This window comes from Salmo salar, chromosome 28, assembly GCF_965601325.2.
Source record: "Salmo salar chromosome 28, fSalSal1, whole genome shotgun sequence".
Lineage (NCBI taxonomy): Eukaryota > Metazoa > Chordata > Actinopteri > Salmoniformes > Salmonidae > Salmo > Salmo salar.
The window spans coordinates 31,738,159-31,758,656 of NC_138318.1; the positions used below are offsets into that span (position 1 = coordinate 31,738,159).

At 44.7% G+C, this 20,498-nt stretch overlaps 1 protein-coding gene across 2 annotated transcripts in view; it reads right to left on the reverse strand.

Annotated features, from left to right (window-relative positions):
- Positions 1–20,498, reverse strand: part of LOC106589834 (dynein axonemal heavy chain 17) — a 113,475-nt gene that overhangs the window by 26,361 nt on the left and 66,616 nt on the right. For both annotated transcript variants that reach the window (XM_014180222.3, XM_014180221.3), the window contains exons 58-62: positions 9,434–9,549; positions 8,978–9,170; positions 7,501–7,736; positions 7,279–7,401; positions 6,706–6,910 (exon numbers count right to left, since the gene is read on the reverse strand). In XM_014180222.3, coding sequence (XP_014035697.3) covers positions 6,706–6,910; positions 7,279–7,401; positions 7,501–7,736; positions 8,978–9,170; positions 9,434–9,549 — 873 coding nt within the window. The remainder of the gene's footprint in view (positions 1–6,705; positions 6,911–7,278; positions 7,402–7,500; positions 7,737–8,977; positions 9,171–9,433; positions 9,550–20,498) is intronic.

Here is a 20,498-nt window from a genome sequence, read left to right on the forward strand (position 1 = left end):
AGAGAAAGCATGCAATGTAGCCAAAGCTTATATGGTCCCCTAGGAAACACTTATCAAAACTTGAGTTCCTGCCCTGTCACAATAACGCCTACCTGGCATTTTAGTTCATCTCAAACAACACTGTATTCAAAGTGCTCACTATTATATTCTAACTATAGAATTGGAATAGTCATTCTATTTCCATGATTCCAACAGTTTTGCTCGAATTCGCAAGTCAAATTGCAATTGCAACATTTGGTTAAAAATAAATCCTAGATTATTTGCCCATATTGTGCAGCGCTATGTGGCAGTGTGGAAATTATCTCAATTGAGCAGTGGTGTAAAGTATTTAAGTAAAAATACATTCAAGTACTACTTCAGTAGTAGGAGTTGATGGGAAAATTGGAGGAGAAAACTATGAGAGAGCTGCTGTGTTGGCGTTTTAGGCACGACATTCGCCTTATGGAGCGTGTCTTAAAATTGATGTCACCTGAGTCAGCTCTCCATACTTGTCCTGAGGTGCGTGCTAGCCGTCTGGTGAAGACAGTACCAGGCCCACGCACCAGGCCTCCAGTGCGTCAGCCCAGTCCAGCTCGTCCTACTCCTGCTACTCGCACTAGCCCTGAGGTGCGTGTATCCAGTCTGGCATCTCCAGTACCAGTCCAACGCACCAGGCTTCCAGTGCGTCAGCCCAGTCCAACTCGTCCTGTTCCTGCTCCCCGCACTAGCCTTGGGGTGCGTGTCTCCAGTCTGGTACCTCCACTACCAGCCCCACGCATCAGGCTTTCAGTGCGCAGTCCCCGTCCAGAGCGATCCGACGACAGTAACCCGTCCAGAGCTTCCGACGACAGTGCCCCGTCCAGAGCTTCCGGCGACAGTGCCCCGTCCAGAGCTTCCGGCGACAGTGCCCCATCCAGAGACGGCCCACAGTCCGGAACCGAGTGAGACGGCCCACAGTCCAGAACCGAGTGAGACGGCCCACAGTCCAGAACCGAGTGAGACGGCCCACAGTCCGGAACCGAGTGAGACGGCCCACAGTCCGGAACCGAGTGAGACGGCCCACAGTCCGGAACCGAGTGAGACGGCCCACAGTCCGGAGCTCCCAGAGTCGGCCCACAGTCCGGAGCTCCCAGAGTCGGCCCACAGCGGCGTGCCTCAGCCCGAGGTCTACAGCGACGTGGCTCAGCCGGAGGTCTACAGCGACGTGCCTCTGCCCGAGGTCTACAGCGGGGGTGGACAGGTTAGGTGGTGGACTCAGGCCAGAGCCTGAGCCACCTCCACAGTAGGAGGATTGGGGAGGGGGGGGTGTAGCACGGGAACCGTCGGTGACGGCAGCCACCCTCCCTTCCCTCCCTTTAGTTTGGGGGGGTTTATTTTGTGTTTATTTTTGTGTGAGGTGCATCCGGGGTCTGCACCTTTTGGGGGGGGGGGGGGGTACTGTCACGTCTTGACCAGTATAAGGGGTTATTGGTTATTGTAGTTTGGTCAGGACGTGGCAGGGGGTATTTGATTTATGTGGTTCGGGGTTTAATGGGATATGTATTTATGTAAGAGGGGTGTTTGATTTATGTGTTCCGGGGTTTTTGGGTAATGTTCTTGTTTTGTATTTCTATGGTTTTCTATGTTGTGTATTTCTTTGTTGGCCTGGTATGGCTCTCAATCAGGAACAGCTGTACATCGTTGTTGCTGATTGAGAGTCATACTTAGGTAGCCCTGTTTCACCTGTCCCTTTGTGGGAAGTTGTTGTTTGCATAGCTGTATGTGTAGCCTGCAATCCTGTTCGTTCGATCGATCGTTTTTCTTGTTTTGTTTGTGTTCAATAAAAGTAATTATGAGCACTCGACCCGCTGCGCCTTGGTCCATTACGTACGACGACCGTTACACTAGATATGATTTATTCTCTAAATGTCAAGCATACTTTTACAACCTTTTGTTTTGAGTAAACATTTCAATTCCTCCCTTCCCCAAAACACGTGTTCATATTGGACTGTAAATTGTGCATTCCTGCATTATACTTACGCTAAAATGTTTATTCTATTCTACTAAGCAATTTTCTTTATGTTCGTATTCTTATATTTTATTATTTCTTATTGTTGTAGCATTGTCAAGAAGGTACCTGCAAGTAAGCATGTCGTTGGACAGTGTATCCCTATACGACTAATGTGCAATGTCCACCAGATGCATATGTGTTTTGCCCAATGCCTAGCCCGCATTTTCCATACTTGATGCACATGTGCTTTGCTTTTCAACTAGCTAAAAGCTAGCTAGTTGGAGTCTGTGTGTGTACTTCTGTTTGTGCCAGCGCACTGTAAAGCAACGCGCAGGAGTTGAACGTATTGAACGCATGCGGTACACAGAACGCACCGCAGCCTAGTGCCGCACCCCCAATGTAGCGTTGTGGACTGCTCCATTGACAATCAATGACTACCGCCGAAACGCAGAGATTGATGCATTTGGTGGACATGAGGCGTAATAAAAACGTGAGTATGCAGTTATTGCGCCTTGCAGTGGTCACGTGTCCTTGCAGGCCACTTTATAGTTTACCGTCTATGTTTGCATAGAATAACTTGTATTGTGTAGCAGTGTAGACACTGCAGCTGTATTCTGCTTTTTAATTCATGTTCTCTTATACTGCATTATGTGTTTTGTAATAGATGTAATAGAAGCCTATTACATACAGCATATAATTTTAAGTCAGTATTGTGTTCACATCTGTCTGAAGCCTTATTTCCTTACGTTAACACTGGATACTGTAGTAAGCTAAGCTGATTCAGCCTTTCTATTGAATGCATCTCACATTCATAATTGCATATTATTGTGTACTATAATCAGTGGTGTAGTACTATTTTTGTAGTTGAGGGAGCGCAAAAAAAAGTAATTGACGTCATAATTTCCTCAACCAAACGTTGTACCGACAGATGTAGCCTACCAATATAGAATATGGCTAAAATACACCCTCCAATTGCAATGTCTGCCTATGCCCACACATATTGTCTCAATAACTTTTAATATCCTAAGACACTAAGTTAGGCACACCTAATTTCAAAATAGGCCATCATCACTGTCAATCACTTTTGACTGTTTTTACCCAAACTGCATGCCAATCATTTGATTGAATTCAATCAGTTTCATAGGAATGTGCAATTAAATGTTCTTGAATTATCTTCTTGAATTATGTTTTGATGTATGGGTTCATTGTCATTTGTAAGGGACTGGTCCAAATTCACATGACAATTGCTAGTTAGCTAGCCAGCTAATTAGCCTTGTGAGAGTACTTGACACCTTTCACTGAAGGTTAGTGCTATCTGGGATCCTTGGGATGTCCCTATGCGAAACCTTAATCCCTTACCATTTTAAATGTCAACTTCAATGGGGAGAGAGGGAGGGATAGCAAGGACCGTTCACTGAGGCAACGCATGGGGGCAAGACAATTACCAGAATTTAATGGCTAGAGCCCTACAATCGCTGAAAACATAGCTAAATACCAATACATTGAATATGTGTCCTTTGTCGTTGTTTTCCTGCTAGCTAGCCTGAGGCAGCTCATTCTTCTGGGCCTTGGCATATTTTGCTGGAATCAGTGCAGTTTATGCTCCTTTCACTAGTGTTACTCACAATTTTTTGTTAGGGGGCCACTTTGGGTTGAAACAATCATTCAGAGGGCCACACAGATTTTTGTTTTGTTGTACTTTTTCTTCCAATATTATCAATTATCAATTGAGAGCAAATTCAGAGCAATAGAGCACATGCAATTGATTTGATGTTGTCACGTATACTCCCTCTCTGGCCTCTAGGTCATCAGGCTGCTGATTATACCGCACACCTGTCTCACCTGGACTCCATCACCTTCTTGATTATCTTCCCTATATCTGTCACTCCCCTTGGTTCTCTCCTCAGGTGTTATTGACTCTTTTCATGTTGGTGCATTGTTTGTGTTTTGTGTTTATATTATTTATTAAAAACACTCCCTCCCTAAACTTGCTTCCCGACTCTCAGTGCACTCGTTACAGAATAACACCTCACCTAAGGGAAGCATCAGGGAGTGTTTTTTGTATTTCATTTTTTGTGTCAGAGCAATGACGTCTGGTCCGGGAACTGCTACAGGCTCTCATGCCTTAGCCGGATCGCCAGGCTCCCCTGCCTCAGCCGGATCGCCGAGCTATCATGCCTCAGCCAGATCGCCAGGCTACCCTGCCTCAGCCGACTCGTCAGGATTTCATGCCTCCGCCGGATCGCCAGGCTCCCCTGATTCCACTGGCTCTTCAGGTTCTCATGCCTCAACCAGATCGCCAGGCTCCCCTGCCTCAACCAATCTGTCAGGTTCCCGCGCCCCAGCTGACTCGACAAGTTCCCACGCCTCAGCTGGCGTGACAGGTTCTCGAACATCAGCAGGGGTGACTGGTCCGCTTCTGATCCCCGGGTTCGTTTGGAGCCGGGCGTCGGGGAGGGGGTACTGTTACGAATACTCCCTCTCCGGCCTCTAGGTCAGCAGGCTGCTGATTATCCTGCACACCTGTCACCATCGTCTCGAGCACCTGGGCCTCATGACACTCACCTGGACTCCATCACCTCCTTGATTATCTTCCCTATATCTGTCACTCCCCTTGGTTCTCTCCTCAGGTGTTATTGACTCTGTTTTCTTGTGGATCCGTTGTTTGTGTTTTGTTTATTTTATTTATTACAAGGGTATCTGCAGGTTCCATCAAGTTGAATTTAATAATTTTTTAATGCCACTTGAAATGCAATTTAATACTAATTTTGAGGCCAATGCTCATTCCGTGCGTCTCAGTATCTTAAATCCATATCAAATCAAATCTCTTGGTTGTAAAATACACAGCTGAGAAATAAAAAATATACCTGCACAAACCTGAGAACATCCTCTCTTCAACTGTGTCAAGTATTATTACACAGGATAGCTGTGTTTTCTTATAGCTAGAATCAGGAAAAAAAAAAAGAAAAAAAAAAAGTGGCTTGCTCATTATCACTGCAGCATGCCCCAGTGAAACAGGCACATGGGCAGGACAGACACATTTCATTATAGGAATTATGAAGATAATGCACTATACTGTTTCACCCAATTTATTTTCTTATTTTTTTTTGCCCCTTTTTCTCCCCAATTTCGTGATATCTGATTGGTAGTTACAGTCTTGTCCCATCACTGCAACTCCTGTACGGACTCGGGAGATGCGAAGGTCGAGAGCCATGCATCCTCCGAAACACAACCCTGCCAAGATGCCCTGCTTTTGACACATTGCTCGCTTAACCCGGAAGCGAGCAATGTGTCGGTGTGTCGGAAGAAAAACCGTACAATTGGCGACCGAGTCAGCGCGCATGCGCCCGGCCCGCCACAACAGTCGCTAGAGTGCGATGGGACAAGGAAATCCCGTCTGGATTAACCTTCCCCGAACGCGGACGATGCTGGGCCAATTGTGCGTCGCCTCATGGGTCTACCGGTCGCGGCCGGCTGCCACACAGCCCGGGACCAAACCCGGATTTGTAGTCACGCCTCAAGAACTGCAGTGCCTTAGACCGCTGCGCCACTCGGGAGGCCCGACCAAATCATTTAATAGCTAAATAGTTAACTAGCAAGCTAACGAGTGAACTAACTACCCTAGCAACAAGCAATGTTTCGAATTGGCTATCTATTTTGTAGCCTACCTTACTCTCTGATCTGGCAACAGCAGACTTGCAGTGGCCCATGCACACACAGAGTTGTAGGCTACATGTGGGAGCTCTCTAGCATCTTGAAAATGCGCCTCGGTAGGAGTAGGCTATGATTTTATGTTTATTTTTTTCCCTTCAGATTTTGTCATGGTGTCAACAATTAAGCAGCTGCACAACATAGCGGAAACACTGTATTCATCTCCGGTCGCATTTTTTAAGACCATGGAAAACTGAATTTAGGACAAGACGGCCCAAGTCCATAACAAACCGTTTTGAGGACAGCCGTTTTCTGTCTGTTGCTGTTCTGGTTAAGTTGGATTTGGCCTGCTCAAAGTGCGCTTCGAAGTTAGACCGAAAGAGCTCGCCACCCAGCATGGCCTCCGCCATAGCCTACAGTTCTTCATTCTTCTCCCCACCGCCAGAGAGAAGACAGGGAACAAACCACCATTTACCTAACTCTAGGCTGCTATACATATTTATTTGGTTTGTCATTCTATAATTTTTCATGGAATTTGAGTGGTTATTTAATATATTTGATTTAGAATACTTTTTCCAGAAATAGTTGCCACCTCTAGGTATTCTCAAATTGGAAAAAGTAAGGGAGCGCCGCTCCCCCACGCTCTACACCCCTACCTATAATATGTCTTCTACAGGTGTAGACAACTAAAAGACATTGTGATTGGATTGTGATTAGATGTTCCCGACCACGTCCGGAAGTAGTCAGACAGGCATTGTGAGATATCTTAGGCTGCGTTTATACAGGCAGCCAAATTGACATTTTTTTTTTTTTAAAGATCTGATGTGATTGGTCAAAAGACCAATTAGTGTAAAAAAATATCAGAATTGGGCTGCCCGTATAAATGCAGGCTTACAAGTGTGGAAGAATACCTTTTAAATAATTTGCATACAGGGAGGATATCTGGTCACAATGTGGACACAGTGGACGGATAAGAGACATTTTACTACCATGTGTAGATGCAACAGCTACAATCAGAATGTAGATCCGATCAGAACAAAGGACGCATGCTAGCTCTAGGTATAAAAAAAAAGGCTTTTTGTCACCTTGAGCTCTTCCAGGTCTGGCCGTTCCTTAGCGACCACGGCGGCTAGCAGCTGGTCCTCCAGCCCGTCTCTGGTAACCAGGAAGTTGATGAGTGTACACTGAGCCTGCATCTCAGGCTTGTAGTGAGGGTTGAAGTACTTAGTGTGCAGGATGAGACGGAAGCTAGGGCTGTACTCTACCTCCTTGTCTCCTATCCGGATGTACCTGCCAGACAGAATGCATGAGAAAGACTGAAGGACAATTCTTTTTTTATTGGACAGCAAAGAAATATAATACATTTTAGGTGTGGCCCTCCGGACCTCAGTGAAGACCGAATGTGGTCCGCAAGGAAAATTAGTTTGACACCCCTGCCCTATGTGGAGTCATTGTGTGTGTCCGAAATGGCACCGTATTCCTAAGCAGTGGACTATTTTTGACTGGTCAAAATAATATATATCGCACTACTACCTGGTCAAAAGTAGTGCACTAAATAGGGAATATGGGATGCAGACATTGTGAGGAGTCATAGTGGCCCAGGGAGGGGTGTCAGAGGGCTGTAAGTGGTATATAGAGGCGATGATGTGGTGACTTACTTGCCCTTCTTGATGGTGTTCCTGCCCAGTAAAGGGTCCAGGACGGGTTCTACATTCTCACTGATGTTCTCTATCAGCAGAGTGTCTCCGTTAGACACAGCGCTCTCGATGCTGTCCAGGTACCTGCACACACACACACACAGGATAGGTAGTATATCAATGCCTGGTCTACAAGACCACACACTGGCTACTCTATCTGGACTGTGTGTGAGAAGGACTGACCCTTTCTGTCCCAGCCGGATGACTTTGAGGTTGTCTCCGTATTTCCTTTTGATCCACTTGATTCCCTGGAGCTGGGCATCCACGATGAGCGGCCAGCGCTCCGTGTTGCACAGGATAGTGGCGTTCTCAATGGACATGCGGTCACTAGGCAAGCCCTGGTTGCTCCAGGCAGCGATGTCTGCGTCATCTGTCAGCAACATCAGGGGGTCCAGCCCCTCTGTGATCGGGATGGGGACCTGGGAGAAGGAGGAGTGGAACAGGAGATTACTACAGTATACTACATCTGCATCACTTTGCTGGTTAGCAAATGTTTAATTGATAACACACTCATGCAAGTCAATCTCCTTTCAGGTGATTAAGTCATGTTGAACTGATTTATCATTCTATTCATTCAGTGACCCGGGTCTGACTGTGATGTTTCTGTTACTGACGTATGGTTTGTGTGCTGAGCCAGGAGTGTGTGGTGTACCTTGAACTCTCTGAAGTAGTGTTAGGAGTACCTTGAACTCTCTGAGGTACTGTTAGGAGTGTGTGGTGTACCTTGAACTCTCTGAGGTAGTGTTAGGAGTGTGTGGTGAACCTTGAACTCTCTGAGGTAGTGTTAGGAGTGTGTGGTGTACCTTGAGCTCTCTGAGGTAGTGTTAGGAGTGTGTGGTGTACCTTGAGCTCTTTGAGGTAGTGTTACGAGTGAACCTTGAACTCTCTTAGGTAGTGTTAGGAGTGTGTGGTGTACCTTGAGCTCTTTGAGGTAGTGTTACGAGTGAACCTTGAACTCTCTTAGGTAGTGTTAGGAGTGTGTGGTGTACCTTGAGCTCTTTGAGGTAGTGTTACGAGTGAACCTTGAACTCTCTGAGGTAGTGTTAGGAGTGTGTGGTGAACCTTGAACTCTCTGCGGTAGTGTTAGGAGTGTGTGGTGTACCTTGAACTCTGAGGTAGTGTTAGGAGTGTGTGGTGTACCTTGAGCTCTCTTAGGTAGTGTTAGGAGTGTGTCATGTACCTTGAGCTCTTTGAGGTAGTGTTACGAGTGAACCTTGAACTCTCTGAGGTAGTGTTAGGAGTGTGTGGTGTACCTTGAGCTCTCTTAGGTAGTGTTAGGAGTGTGTCATGTACCTTGAGCTCTTTGAGGTAGTGTTACGAGTGAACCTTGAACTCTCTGAGGTAGTGTTAGGAGTGTGTGGTGTACCTTGAGCTCTCTTAGGTAGTGTTAGGAGTGTGTGGTGTACCTTGAACTCTCTGAGGTAGTGTTAGGAGTGTGTGGTGTACCTTGAGCTCTCTGAGGTAGTGCTAGGGGTGTTTGGTGTGTGGTGTACCTTGAGCTATTTGAGGTAGTGTTAGGAGTGTGTGGTGTACCTTGAACTCTCTGAGGTAGTGTTAGGAGTGTGTGGTGTACCTTGAACTCTCTGAGGTAGTGTTAGGAGTGTGTGGTGTGTGGTGTACCTTGAGCTCTTTTAGGTAGTGTTAGGAGTGTGTGGTGTACCTTGAGCTCTTTGAGGTAGGGCAGCCAGTACTTGTCCATGAGTTCAATGCGGTACTTCTTGGTGAAGTAGCCCACGTAGGAGACGAAGGCAGAGATGAGCATGACGTCACCACTCAGAGTCTTCTCCTGGATCTTAAACTGGGCCACCGACTCTGACCAACGCACCTTCTCTGAGGCCAGACCTCCCACCAGCCTGCCAGAGAGAGAAACACAGTCACACCACATGTGTCAATATGACAGTTATCAAAGATGGTAGACTAAATCTTATTAAATCAAAGATATAATTTCAAATTCAAAAAATATTAAAATATCATCTCTATACTTAAACTGAATCAAATGTTCAAAGACACAGTTTGAATTTAACCAGGAAGGCACAGGCAGTGAGTGTCATCCCGTGTCTGTGGTTGTGTTTTGTTGTGCTGTGCTGTACTGTACTGTACTGTAGCTGCACGTCACCTGTTGGCCAGGGAGATGGTCTGATTGGTGGCGTCTGCTTCCTGTTGACACCTCAGCTTGTCCGATGTGGCCTTCTCAAACTCCGACGTCAGTTTGGCCAGGTTAGCATTCAGTTGCTAAATACAAGACAACAACATCCCTCTTTCATGGATAATAAGACCGGGAGGGTGAGAATAGAAAGACAGCAACAAGGCACATTTCTGTTTCACAATGGAATTATTCCATTCTACACTGTAAGTTTATGTCAACTTGAGGCAAATCAAGGAAACCAGCTGCAATATGATTTCTAGTTCACTCAACTTTGTGTAAGAACATTTCTGCTAACATACATTCCTGAGTTGTCTCAACACATTTGTCAAAGTTGAGTAAACTAGAAATCATATTGCAGCTGATTGCCTTGATTTTTTAAGTTGACTCAACATTTGATTTCTAGTCCTCTCAACTTAACAATGCAAGGATATCATCAGCTGAATTATTTAAGCTCCATGGACCAATGTAGCGAATTCGATGGGTAGCCCCGACCTGGTCCAGCAACTGTCAAACCAATACCTTAGCCATTACGCCAACAGGTCTGAAGTTGGATGAACTATAATAAATATTTTTATGTTGCGGGTCTCAGCAAACTAAACTCTATTGTGGGATCAACTCAGCTATTTGTGTTGCAAAGGATTTCAAATTCAACTCACATTGAGCAAAAATCGAATAAAATACAATTCTATTTGTCATCCAGTTTATTATCCAATGATTGCTCGTTGGTTAATAGGACTGATGGTAGAGGCGGGTTACCCACTCGCCGTCGGATTCTTATAAGGCACCCCGACCTATGACCCCTATATCTCCGTCTCTTCTTCATGCGAATGACAGGGATTTGGGCCTTGTCCAGTGTCTGGAGTAAATCCTTTGCTTTTGACTCGTTAAATAGAAAATCTTCATCCAGTACAAGGTGAGTAATCGCTGTTCTGATATCCATAAGCTTTTTTCGGCCATAAGAGATGGTGGCAGAAACAGTATATACAAAATAAGTTACAAATAACGTGAAAAAACACACACAATAGCATAATTGGTTAGGAGCCCATAAAATGGCAGCCATCTCCTCCAGAGCCATTAATCATTGGGTTAGTGGAGTATTCCATGTCATCTCAACAATTTCCCAATTTGAAGTCTAGCCAACTTGAATATTTAAGCTACATGGACTTTTATAAGTAGATTTTGTTTTTTTTACACTGTGTTCTGTTATGTAGTAGGTTGTTCAGTGTTAGCACACAGTTAGGCAACAAACTCTACCAGGTTACACTTCCACACTCCATCCCCCAGGTGGCAACACCAACCATGTCCAAGTGCTGTGCTAGAAGGAAGCCTTGAAAAGCACACCAGGTGCTGCCAATTAAGGTGATTGTCAGTAAGATGCCTTTTTGTATTTTTCCCTTTTTGTACATATTTATTTAGTCACCATATGAACAAATAATCCACTTGGACTGGCCGACCACTAGGTCAAGAGGGAGCTGGCCCTGGACTTAAAGAGCAACTCCGCCACTTTTCAACCTCATATTCATTATCACCAGCACCAAACCAGTGTTAATCTATGTGAAAATGGTGCATTTCTACGTATTGTAGAAAAATATACACTGCTCAAAAAAATAAAGGGAACACTAAAATAACACATCCTAGATCTGAATGAATGAAATAATCTTATTAAATATTTTTTTCTTTACATAGTTGAATGTGCTGACAACAACATCACACAAAAAGAATCAATGGAAATCAAATTTATCAACCCATGGAGGTATGGATTTGGAGTCACACTCAAAATTAAAGTGGAAAACCACACTACAGGCTGATCCAACTTTGATGTAATGTCCTTAAAACAAGTCAAAATGAGGCTCAGTAGTGTGTGTGGCCTCCACGTGCCTGTATGACCTCCCTACAACGCCTGGGCATGCTCCTGATGAGGTGGCGGATGGTCTCCTGAGGGATCTCCTCCCAGACCTGGACTAAAGCATCCGCCAACTCCTGGACAGTCTGTGGTGCAGCGTGGCGTTGGTGGATGGAGCGAGACATGATGTCCCAGATGTGCTCAATTGGATTCAGATCTGGGGAAAGGGCGGGCCAGTCCATAGCATCAATGCCTTCCTCTTGCAGGAACTGCTGACACACTCCAGCCACATGAGGTCTAGCATTGTCTTGCATTAGGAGGAACCCAGGCCAACCGCACCAGCATATGGTCTCACAAGGGGTCTGAGGATCTCATCTCGGTACCTAATGGCAGTCAGGCTACCTCTGGCGAGCACATGGAGGGCTGTGCGGCCCCCCAAAGAAATGCCACCCCACACCATGACTGACCCACCGCCAAACCGGTCATGCTGGAGGATGTTGCAGGCAGCAGAATGTTCTCCACGGCGTCTCCAGACTCTGTCACGTCTGTCACATGTGCTCAGTGTGAACCTGCTTTCATCTGTGAAGAGCACAGGGCGCCAGTGGCGAATTTGCCAATCTTGTTCTCTGGCAAATGCCAAACGTCCTGCACGGTGTTGGGCTGTAAGCACAACCCCCACCTGTGGACGTCGGGCCCTCATACCACCCTCATGGAGTCTGTTTCTGACCGTTTGAGCATACACATGCACATTTGTGGCCTGCTGGAGGTCATTTTGCAGGGCTCTGGCAGTGCTCCTCCTGCTCCTCCTTGCACAAAGGTGGAGGTAGCGGTCCTGCTGCTGGGTTGTTGCCCTCCTACGGCCTCCTCCACGTCTCCTGATGTACTGGCCTGTCTCCTGGTAGCGCCTCCATGCTCTGGACACTACGCTGACAGACACAGCAAACCTTCTTGCCACAGCTCGCATTGATGTGCCATCCTGGATGAGCTGCACTACCTGAGCCACTTGTGTGGGTTGTAGACTCCGTCTCATGCTACCACTAGAGTGAAAGCACCGCCAGCATTCAAAAGTTACCAAAACATCAGCCAGGAAGCATAGGAACTGAGAAGTGGTCTCTGGTCACCACCTGCAGAACCACTCCTTTATTGGGGGTGTCTTGCTAAGTGCCTATAATTTCCACCTGTTGTCTATTCCATTTGCACAACAGCATGTGAAATTTATTGTCAATCAGTGTTGCTTCCTAAGTGGACAGTTTGATTTCACAGAAGTGTGATTGACTTGGAGATACATTGTGTTGTTTAAGTGTTCCCTTTATTTTTTTGAGCAGTATATAAAGTTAAAAAGTTATTCCCAATGACATCAAAAGTTTAAAAAAGTTATGTGATTTTCAAACACTATGAGATTCGCAGTGACGTGGGGAGCAAGAAAATACCCTCCCTCTGGCTAAAAACGAAAGTACGAAAATCACTGTTTTTCATACTTTTAATCCTATGTTGTGATATCACAGAATAATTTTTTTTTACTTTTCTTCTTATCTTTTTAACCACAGCTCATAGAAACGTGTCGTTTTCACATATGTGACCTGACCCGTTTCAGAATGCTGGTTGCATTACGGACGTCACTTCTTCACAGGAGAGTAAAGTAAAAAACGTGAACTTTGCCTTAATAACAAACTTGTACACTACCGTTCAAAAGTTTGGGGTCACTTAAAAATGTCCTTGTTTTTTAAAGAAAAGCACATTTTTTGTCCATTAAAATAACATCAACTTGATCAGAAATACAGTTTAGACATTGTTAATGTTGTAAATGACTATTGTAGCAAGAAACGGCTGATGTTTTATGGAATATCTACATAGGCGTACAGAGGCCCATTATCATCAACAATCACTCCTGTGTTCCAATGGCACGTTGTGTTAGCTAATCCAAGTTTATCATTTTAAAAGGCTAATTGATCATTAGAAAACCCTTTTGCAATTATGTTAGCGCAGCTGAAAACTGTTCTCCTGATTAAAGAAGCAATAAAACTGGCCTTCTTTAGACTACTTGAGTATCTGGAACATCAGCATTTGTGGGTTCGATTACAGGCTCAAAATGGCCAGAAACAAAGACCTTTCTTCTGAAACTCGTCAGTCTATTCTTGTTCTGAGAAATGAAGGCTATTCCATGCGAGAAATTGCCAAGAAACTGAAGATCTCGTACAACGCTGTGTACTACGCCGTTCACAGAACAGCGCAAACTAGCTCTAACCAGAATAGAAAGAGGGGTAGGAGGCCCTGGTGCACAACTGAGCAAGAGGATAAGTACATTAGAGTGTCTAGTTTGAGAAACAGACGACTCACAAGTCCTCAACTGGCAGCGTCATTAAATAGTACCTGCAAAACACCAGTCTCAATGTCAACAGTGAAGAGGCGACTCCGGGATGCTGGCCTTCTAGGCAGAGTTGCAAAGAAAAAGCCATATCTCAGACTGGCCAATAAAAAGACAAGATTAAGATGGGCAAAAGAACACAGACACTGGACAGAGGAAGATTAGGAAAAAGTGTTATGGTCAGACGAATCTAAGTTTGAGATGTTCGGATCACAAAGAACATTATTCGTGAGATGCAGAGAAAATGAAAATATGCTGGAGGAGTGCTTGACGCCATCTGTCAAGCATGGTGGAGGCAATGTGATGGTCTGGGGTTGCTTTGGTGGTGGTAAAGTGAGAGATTTGTACAGGGTAAAAGGGATCTTGAAGAAGGAAGGCTATCACTCCATTTTGCAACGCCATGCCATACTCTGTGGACAGCGCTTAATTGGAGCCAATTTCCTCCTACAACAGGACAATGACCCAAAGCACAGCTCCAAACTATGCAATAACTATTTATGGAAGAAACAGTCAGCTGGTATTCTGTCAATAATGGAGTGGCCAGCACAGTCACCGGATCTCAACCCTACTGAGCTGTTGTGGGAGCAGCTTGACCGTATGGTACGTAAGAAGTGTCCATCAAGCCAATACAACTTGTGGGAGGTGCTTCAGAAAGCATGGGGTGAAATCTCTTCCGATTACCTCAACAAACTGACAACTAGAATGCCAAAGGTCTGCAAGGCTGTAATTTCTGCAAATAGAGGATTCTTTGACGAAAGCAAAGTTTAAAGGACACAATTATTATTTAAATAAAAAATCATTATTTATAACCTTGTCAACGTCTTGACTATATTTTCTATTCCTTTTGCAACTAATTTCATGTATGTTTTCATGGAAAACAAGGACATTTCTAAGTGACCCCAGACTTTTGAACGATAGTGTCATCTGTAAATACAAAAAATATTTAAATTATGAGACTAATTGGTTTAGACACAGAAAAAAATCAGAAACCTTCCTGCTAGCCATGATTGGCTGAGATAATGGCTGGGCATGCCGAGAGATACATTCTGATTGGTCTTCCATGTTGCAGGCTTCTGTCTATAACATGAGCTGCTCAGATAATCCTTGCTACTGCAGTTTTTTTTAAGATATAGCCACGGAGAACTGCAAAAGTGTTTCTACTTCCCTCAACAACATTGCTGCCCTGAATTTAGGAGGTGCTATCGACAAACATCACTGGGAAGAATTGTGATGGACTACTTTCTGGTGACCGTGCCATGCTGACTCTGACTCTGAAAATGAATCAGACAATGAGGAAATCCCTGATGGGGAATAAATGTAGATCAACAGTGTTGTTGTCATGGAAGAAGTTTATTTATTTTGAAATCAGTGGAATGCCCAGTAGAAGCGGAGTATGAGAAGGAGAAAATTATGACTTTTGATTGCAAATAAGGAGGGAGTCGAAAAGAGAACACAGAAGGCTGTTGTATAAAACACCTGTCTCCGGATTACATTTTCAAACTAAGGGGATTAATCCATGTATACGGATAAGATTGTAGCTACATTTTCAGATATTATGTTTCAAATTATTTTAGAAAGTCGTTGTCATTGCAAGTTAAAGCGTACTGTTAGCTAGCTAGCTAGCTACAATGCCTTCAGAAAGTATTCACACCCCTTGACTTTTTCCACATGCTGTTGTGTCATAGCATGAATTTAAAATGGATTGAATTTCAATGTTTTGTCACTGGCCTACACACAATAACCCATAATGTCAAAGTGGAATTATGTTTTTCAAAATGTTTAATTAATAATAAGCGGAAATGACTTGAGTCAATAAGTATTCAACCCCTTTGTTATGGCAAGCTTAAAGTTCAGGAGTAAAAATGTGCTTAACAAGTCACACAATAAGTTGCATGATTTTTGAATGACTACCACATCTCTGTACTCCACACATACAATTATCTGTAATGACCCTCAGTTGAGCTGTCACAACTTCCACCAAAGTTGGTCCCTCTCCTTGTTCGGGCGGCGTTCGGCGGTCGAAGTCGTCGACCTTCTAGCCATCGCTGATCCGCTTTTCATTTTCCTTTGGTTTTGTCTTGTATCACACCTGGTTCCAATCCCATTCATTATATGTTGTGTATTTAACCCTCTGTTCCCCCTCATTGTCCTTGTCGGTGATTGTTTGTTTGTAAGCTATGTGCAAGATATGTTCTGGTTTGCGATGGGTTTTGTACCCACTTGTATTATTTGGTATATTTTGGTTTTCGGAGTTTTTGAGCACTTATTAAACTGCTCAGTTTTATACCAAGTTCGATCTCCTGCGCCTAACTTCCCTGCCACCAGCACGCACCCTTACAGAATCACCGACCCCGTATGGAGTCAGCAGGAGCAGGTACCCTGGTTATGGGGTGGAAGAGCGCGTCCGGGAGCACGCAGCAATGCTTCCCCATCTTGGCACCGCTTTGGACCGTGTTGTCCGGACTATGGACCGCTGGGAGAGACAGGGAGTACTTCCAGCGCCTCCACCAGCCCAACCGGGGTCTTCTCTGAGCGCCCCTTTTCCACCTGGTTCCAGTGGGATTCGTCTTTCCCTGCCCCAGGAGTACGACGGAGAGGCTGCGAACTGCAGGATTTCCACCGTCTTCGTCAGGATCGCCCTGCGCCTCGCCCTCCGGGTTGTCCCCGAGGCCGGCGTCGACGTGCTGCAGGGATGTCCTTGTCCCATCGCGCACTAGCGACTCCTGTGGCAGGCCGGGCGCAGTGCACGCTGACATGGTCGCCAGGTGTACGGTGTTTCCTCCGACACATTGGTGAGGCTGGCTTCCGGGTTAAGTGAGCATTGTGTCAAGAAGCAATGCGGCTTGGTTGGGTTGTGTTTCGGAGGACGCACGGCTTTCAACCTCTCGGCCTCTCCCGAGTCCGTACGGGAGTTGCAGTGATGAGACAAGACTGTAACTACCAATTGGATACCACGAATTTTTGGAGAAAAACGTGGTAAAAAAATGTATAATAATAAATGAAATACAAAGAAATGTAATGGAGCTAAGCACAGGCAAAATCCTAGAGGAAAACCTGGTTCGGTCTGCTTTCCACCAGAATTTGGGAGATGAATTTCAGCAGGACAATAAGCTAAAACACAAGGCCAAATCTACACTGGAGTTGCTAACCAATAAGACAGGGAATTTCCGAGTTACAGCTTTGACTTAAATCTGCTTGAAAATCTATAACAAGACCTTAAAATTGTTGTCTAGCAATGATCAACAACCAATTTGACTGAGCTTGAAGAATTTTGAAAAGAATGATGGGCAAATGTTGCACAATCCAGGTGTGGAAAGCTCTTAGAGACTTATCCAGAAAGCCTCACTGCTGTCATCACTGCCAAAGGTGATTCTAACATGTATTGACTCAGGGGGTTAAATACTTACCTAATCAATATACACTGCTCAAAAAAATAAAGGGAACACTTAAACAACACAATGTAACTCCAAGTCAATCACACTTCTGTGAAATCAAACTGTCCACTTAGGAAGCAACACTGATTGACAATACATTTCACATGCTGTTGTGCAAATGGAATAGACAACAGGTGGAAATTATAGGCAATTAGCAAGACACCCCCAATAAAGGAGTGGTTCTGCAGGTGGGGACCACAGACCACTTCTCAGTTCCTATGCTTCCTGGCTGATGTTTTGGTCACTTTTGAATGCTGGCGGTGCTTTCACTCTAGTGATAGCATGAGACGGAGTCTACAACCCACACAAGTGGCTCAGGTAGTGCAGCTCATCCAGGATGGTACATCAATGCGAGCTGTGGCAAGAAGGTTTGCTGTGTCTGTCAGCGTAGTGTCCAGAGCATGGAGGCGCTACCAGGAGACAGGCCAGTACATCAGGAGACGTGGAGGAGGCCGTAGGAGGGCAACAACCCAGCAGCAGGACCGCTACCTCCGCCTTTGTGCAAGGAGGAAAGCACTGCCAGAGCCCTGCAAAATGACCTCCTGCAGGCCACAAATGTGCATGTGTCTGCTCAAACGGTCAGAAACAGACTCCATGAGGGTGGTATGAGGGCCCGACGTCCACAGGTGGGGGTTGTGCTTACAGCCCAACAGCGTGCAGGACGTTTGGCATTTGCCAGAGAACACCAGGATTGGCAAATTTGCCACTGGCGCCCTGTGCTCTTCACAGATGAAAGCAGGTTCACACTGAGCACGTGACAGACGTGACAGAGTCTGGAGACGCCGTGGAGAACGTTCTGCTGCCTGCAACATCCTCCAGCATGACCGGTTTGGCGGTGGGTCAGTCATGGTGTGGGGTAGCATTTCTTTGGGGGGCCGCACAGCCCTCCATGTGCTTGCCAGAGGTAGCCTGACTGCCATTAGGTACCGAGATGAGATCATCAGACTCCTTGTGAGACCATATGCTGGTGCGGTTGGCCCTGGGTTCCTCCTAATGCAAGACAATGCTAGACCTCATGTGGCTGGAGTGTGTCAGCAGTTCCTGCAAGAGGAAGGCATTGATGCTATGGACTGGCCCGCCCGTTCCCAAGACCTGAATCCAATTGAGCCCATCTGGGACATCATGTCTCGCTCCATCCACCAACGCCACGTTGCACCACAGACTGTCCAGGAGTTGGCGGATGCTTTAGTCCAGGTCTGGGAGGAGATTCCTCAGGAGACCATCCGCCACCTCATCAGGAGCATGCCCAGACATTGTAGGGAGGTCATAGGCACGTGGAGCCTCACTACTGAGCCTCATTTTGACTTGTTTTAAGGACATTACATCAAAGTTGGATCAGCCTGTAGTGTGGTTTTCCACTTTAATTTTGAGTGTGACTCCAAATCCAGACCTCCATGGGTTGATAAATTGGATTTCCATTGATTATTTTTGTGTGATTTTGTTGTCAGCACATTCAACTATGTAAAGAAAAAAAGTATTTAATAAGATTATTTCTTTCATTCAGATCTAGGATGTGTTGTTTAAGTGTTCCCTTTATTTTTTTGAGCAGTATATATTAGTGTTTCATTTTTCATGACATTTTTACAAATGTTTAAAAAAAATCCACTTTGACATTACAGAGTATTTTGTGTAGATCATTGACAAAAAATGACAATTAAATACATTTTAATCCCACTTTGTAAGACAACAGAATGTGGAAAAAGTCGAGGGGTGTGAATACTTTCTGGAGGCACTGCAGCTAGCTAACATTATCTGGCTGGCTCGCTAGCTACATGTATGATCTGTGTAGTAATATTATTCCTATCTCAGAAAGCTGTTTGCATTGCTAGTTATAGCCTACTGTTAGCTAGCTAGCTAACATCGAACCTAGTTGGTTAGCTTTAGCTACTGGCAGATTCATGCTACATTTCATTTCATGCATGGTGACTAGCTATGAAAATCTGTTTTATATTGCTACTGTATTACTGTATGGGTTGGGATTATTGTTAATTGTTTAGCTAGCTAGCTACATGTCTAAACAAAAGACGCCACTTCACCAGATAATTACATGACCCATCAACTTAGGTGTGTCTGGTGGTGATTACAGCCATCTATTGTATTTCCTGAACATGTGAACAGATAAACATTTTAGAGACCCATCCACTTAGCTAGATGTAGCTGGGGGGGTGGTTATATAATCTCTTCACATGACCCATCAATTTAGAGTGTCTGGGTAAGCCTCATCTAATAATGATACAATATTTGTATCTCGATTTTGTCTTTCAGCATCAGCAAAACACGCCTGACTCTCCTCCACCAGTCATACAAGGATAATGGTCTAATGCCTCCTATCAAAAAGAGTGCCGGCCCAAGCAAGTACAGGTTACACCTGAAGCATGAGGATTTGCAGCGAGTTGTGAACTTCAACAACTATGCAGAGGATAATGCAATAGCATTACCAGGACGCCACCCAGAACACAAAAAACGTTGGCGCAAAGCTGCTGCCATCTCATGTGACAACACTTGGTATATAAAGCAAAAACAACATCTTTTGATTATTTCATTTACCACCAACATGATTAGCACTACTTTTATTGATCTTACAGTCTTTATAAAGTGTATTTTTACCTGGAGTTTTTCCTTAATATAGGCAACTACTTTCACTACTTTTAGTCTTGAAATCTTTGGTTGTTTACTACACTACCTCACATGTGAATCTTTAAAGAGATGGATGGGGCTAAGGCTTATAACAGGTGTGAACAAAGAAGTGTAAAAACCTTTCAAGGGCCATTCCTCAAAAGTAGGGTTACTATTTGATCAACTTTCAAAGCAGCATTACTTTCACATTGTTGCAGTGTATGATATAATATTTTAAAGCTTTGAGTCTGTACTTTTATCCAATGCCAAAAACACCATTTCATTTTGGAACATAAGACCGAAAAGCACTGGCTGGTGCTGGAGATAATGAATATGAGGTTGAAAAGTGGCGGAGCTGCCCTTTAAAGTAAGGTAGATGTCTCCTGGGTACATACATTCAACACCTTGGCACATACGCTGATTTCTCACATACTGTGAGCTCCAAAAGAATCGGGGTTGTTTTGGCTCTGTACTCTAGTACTTTGGATTTAAAATGATCCAATGACTATGAGATTAAAGTGCACTGTCAGCTTTAATTTGAGGGTAATTTTATCCATATCAGGTGAATCTAAATGAATCTAAAATAATGATGTGAGAAAGTTACAGATGCACAAATATCATACCACCAAGACACGCATTGCTAACCTCTCACTATTACAATAACAGGGGAGGTTAGCATTTTGGGGGTGTATTATATTTGTGCATCTAAGTTTCTCACTCATCACACGATTCACGATTCATTCAGGACTATCCGTAATCATGGTAGCATCCACATTA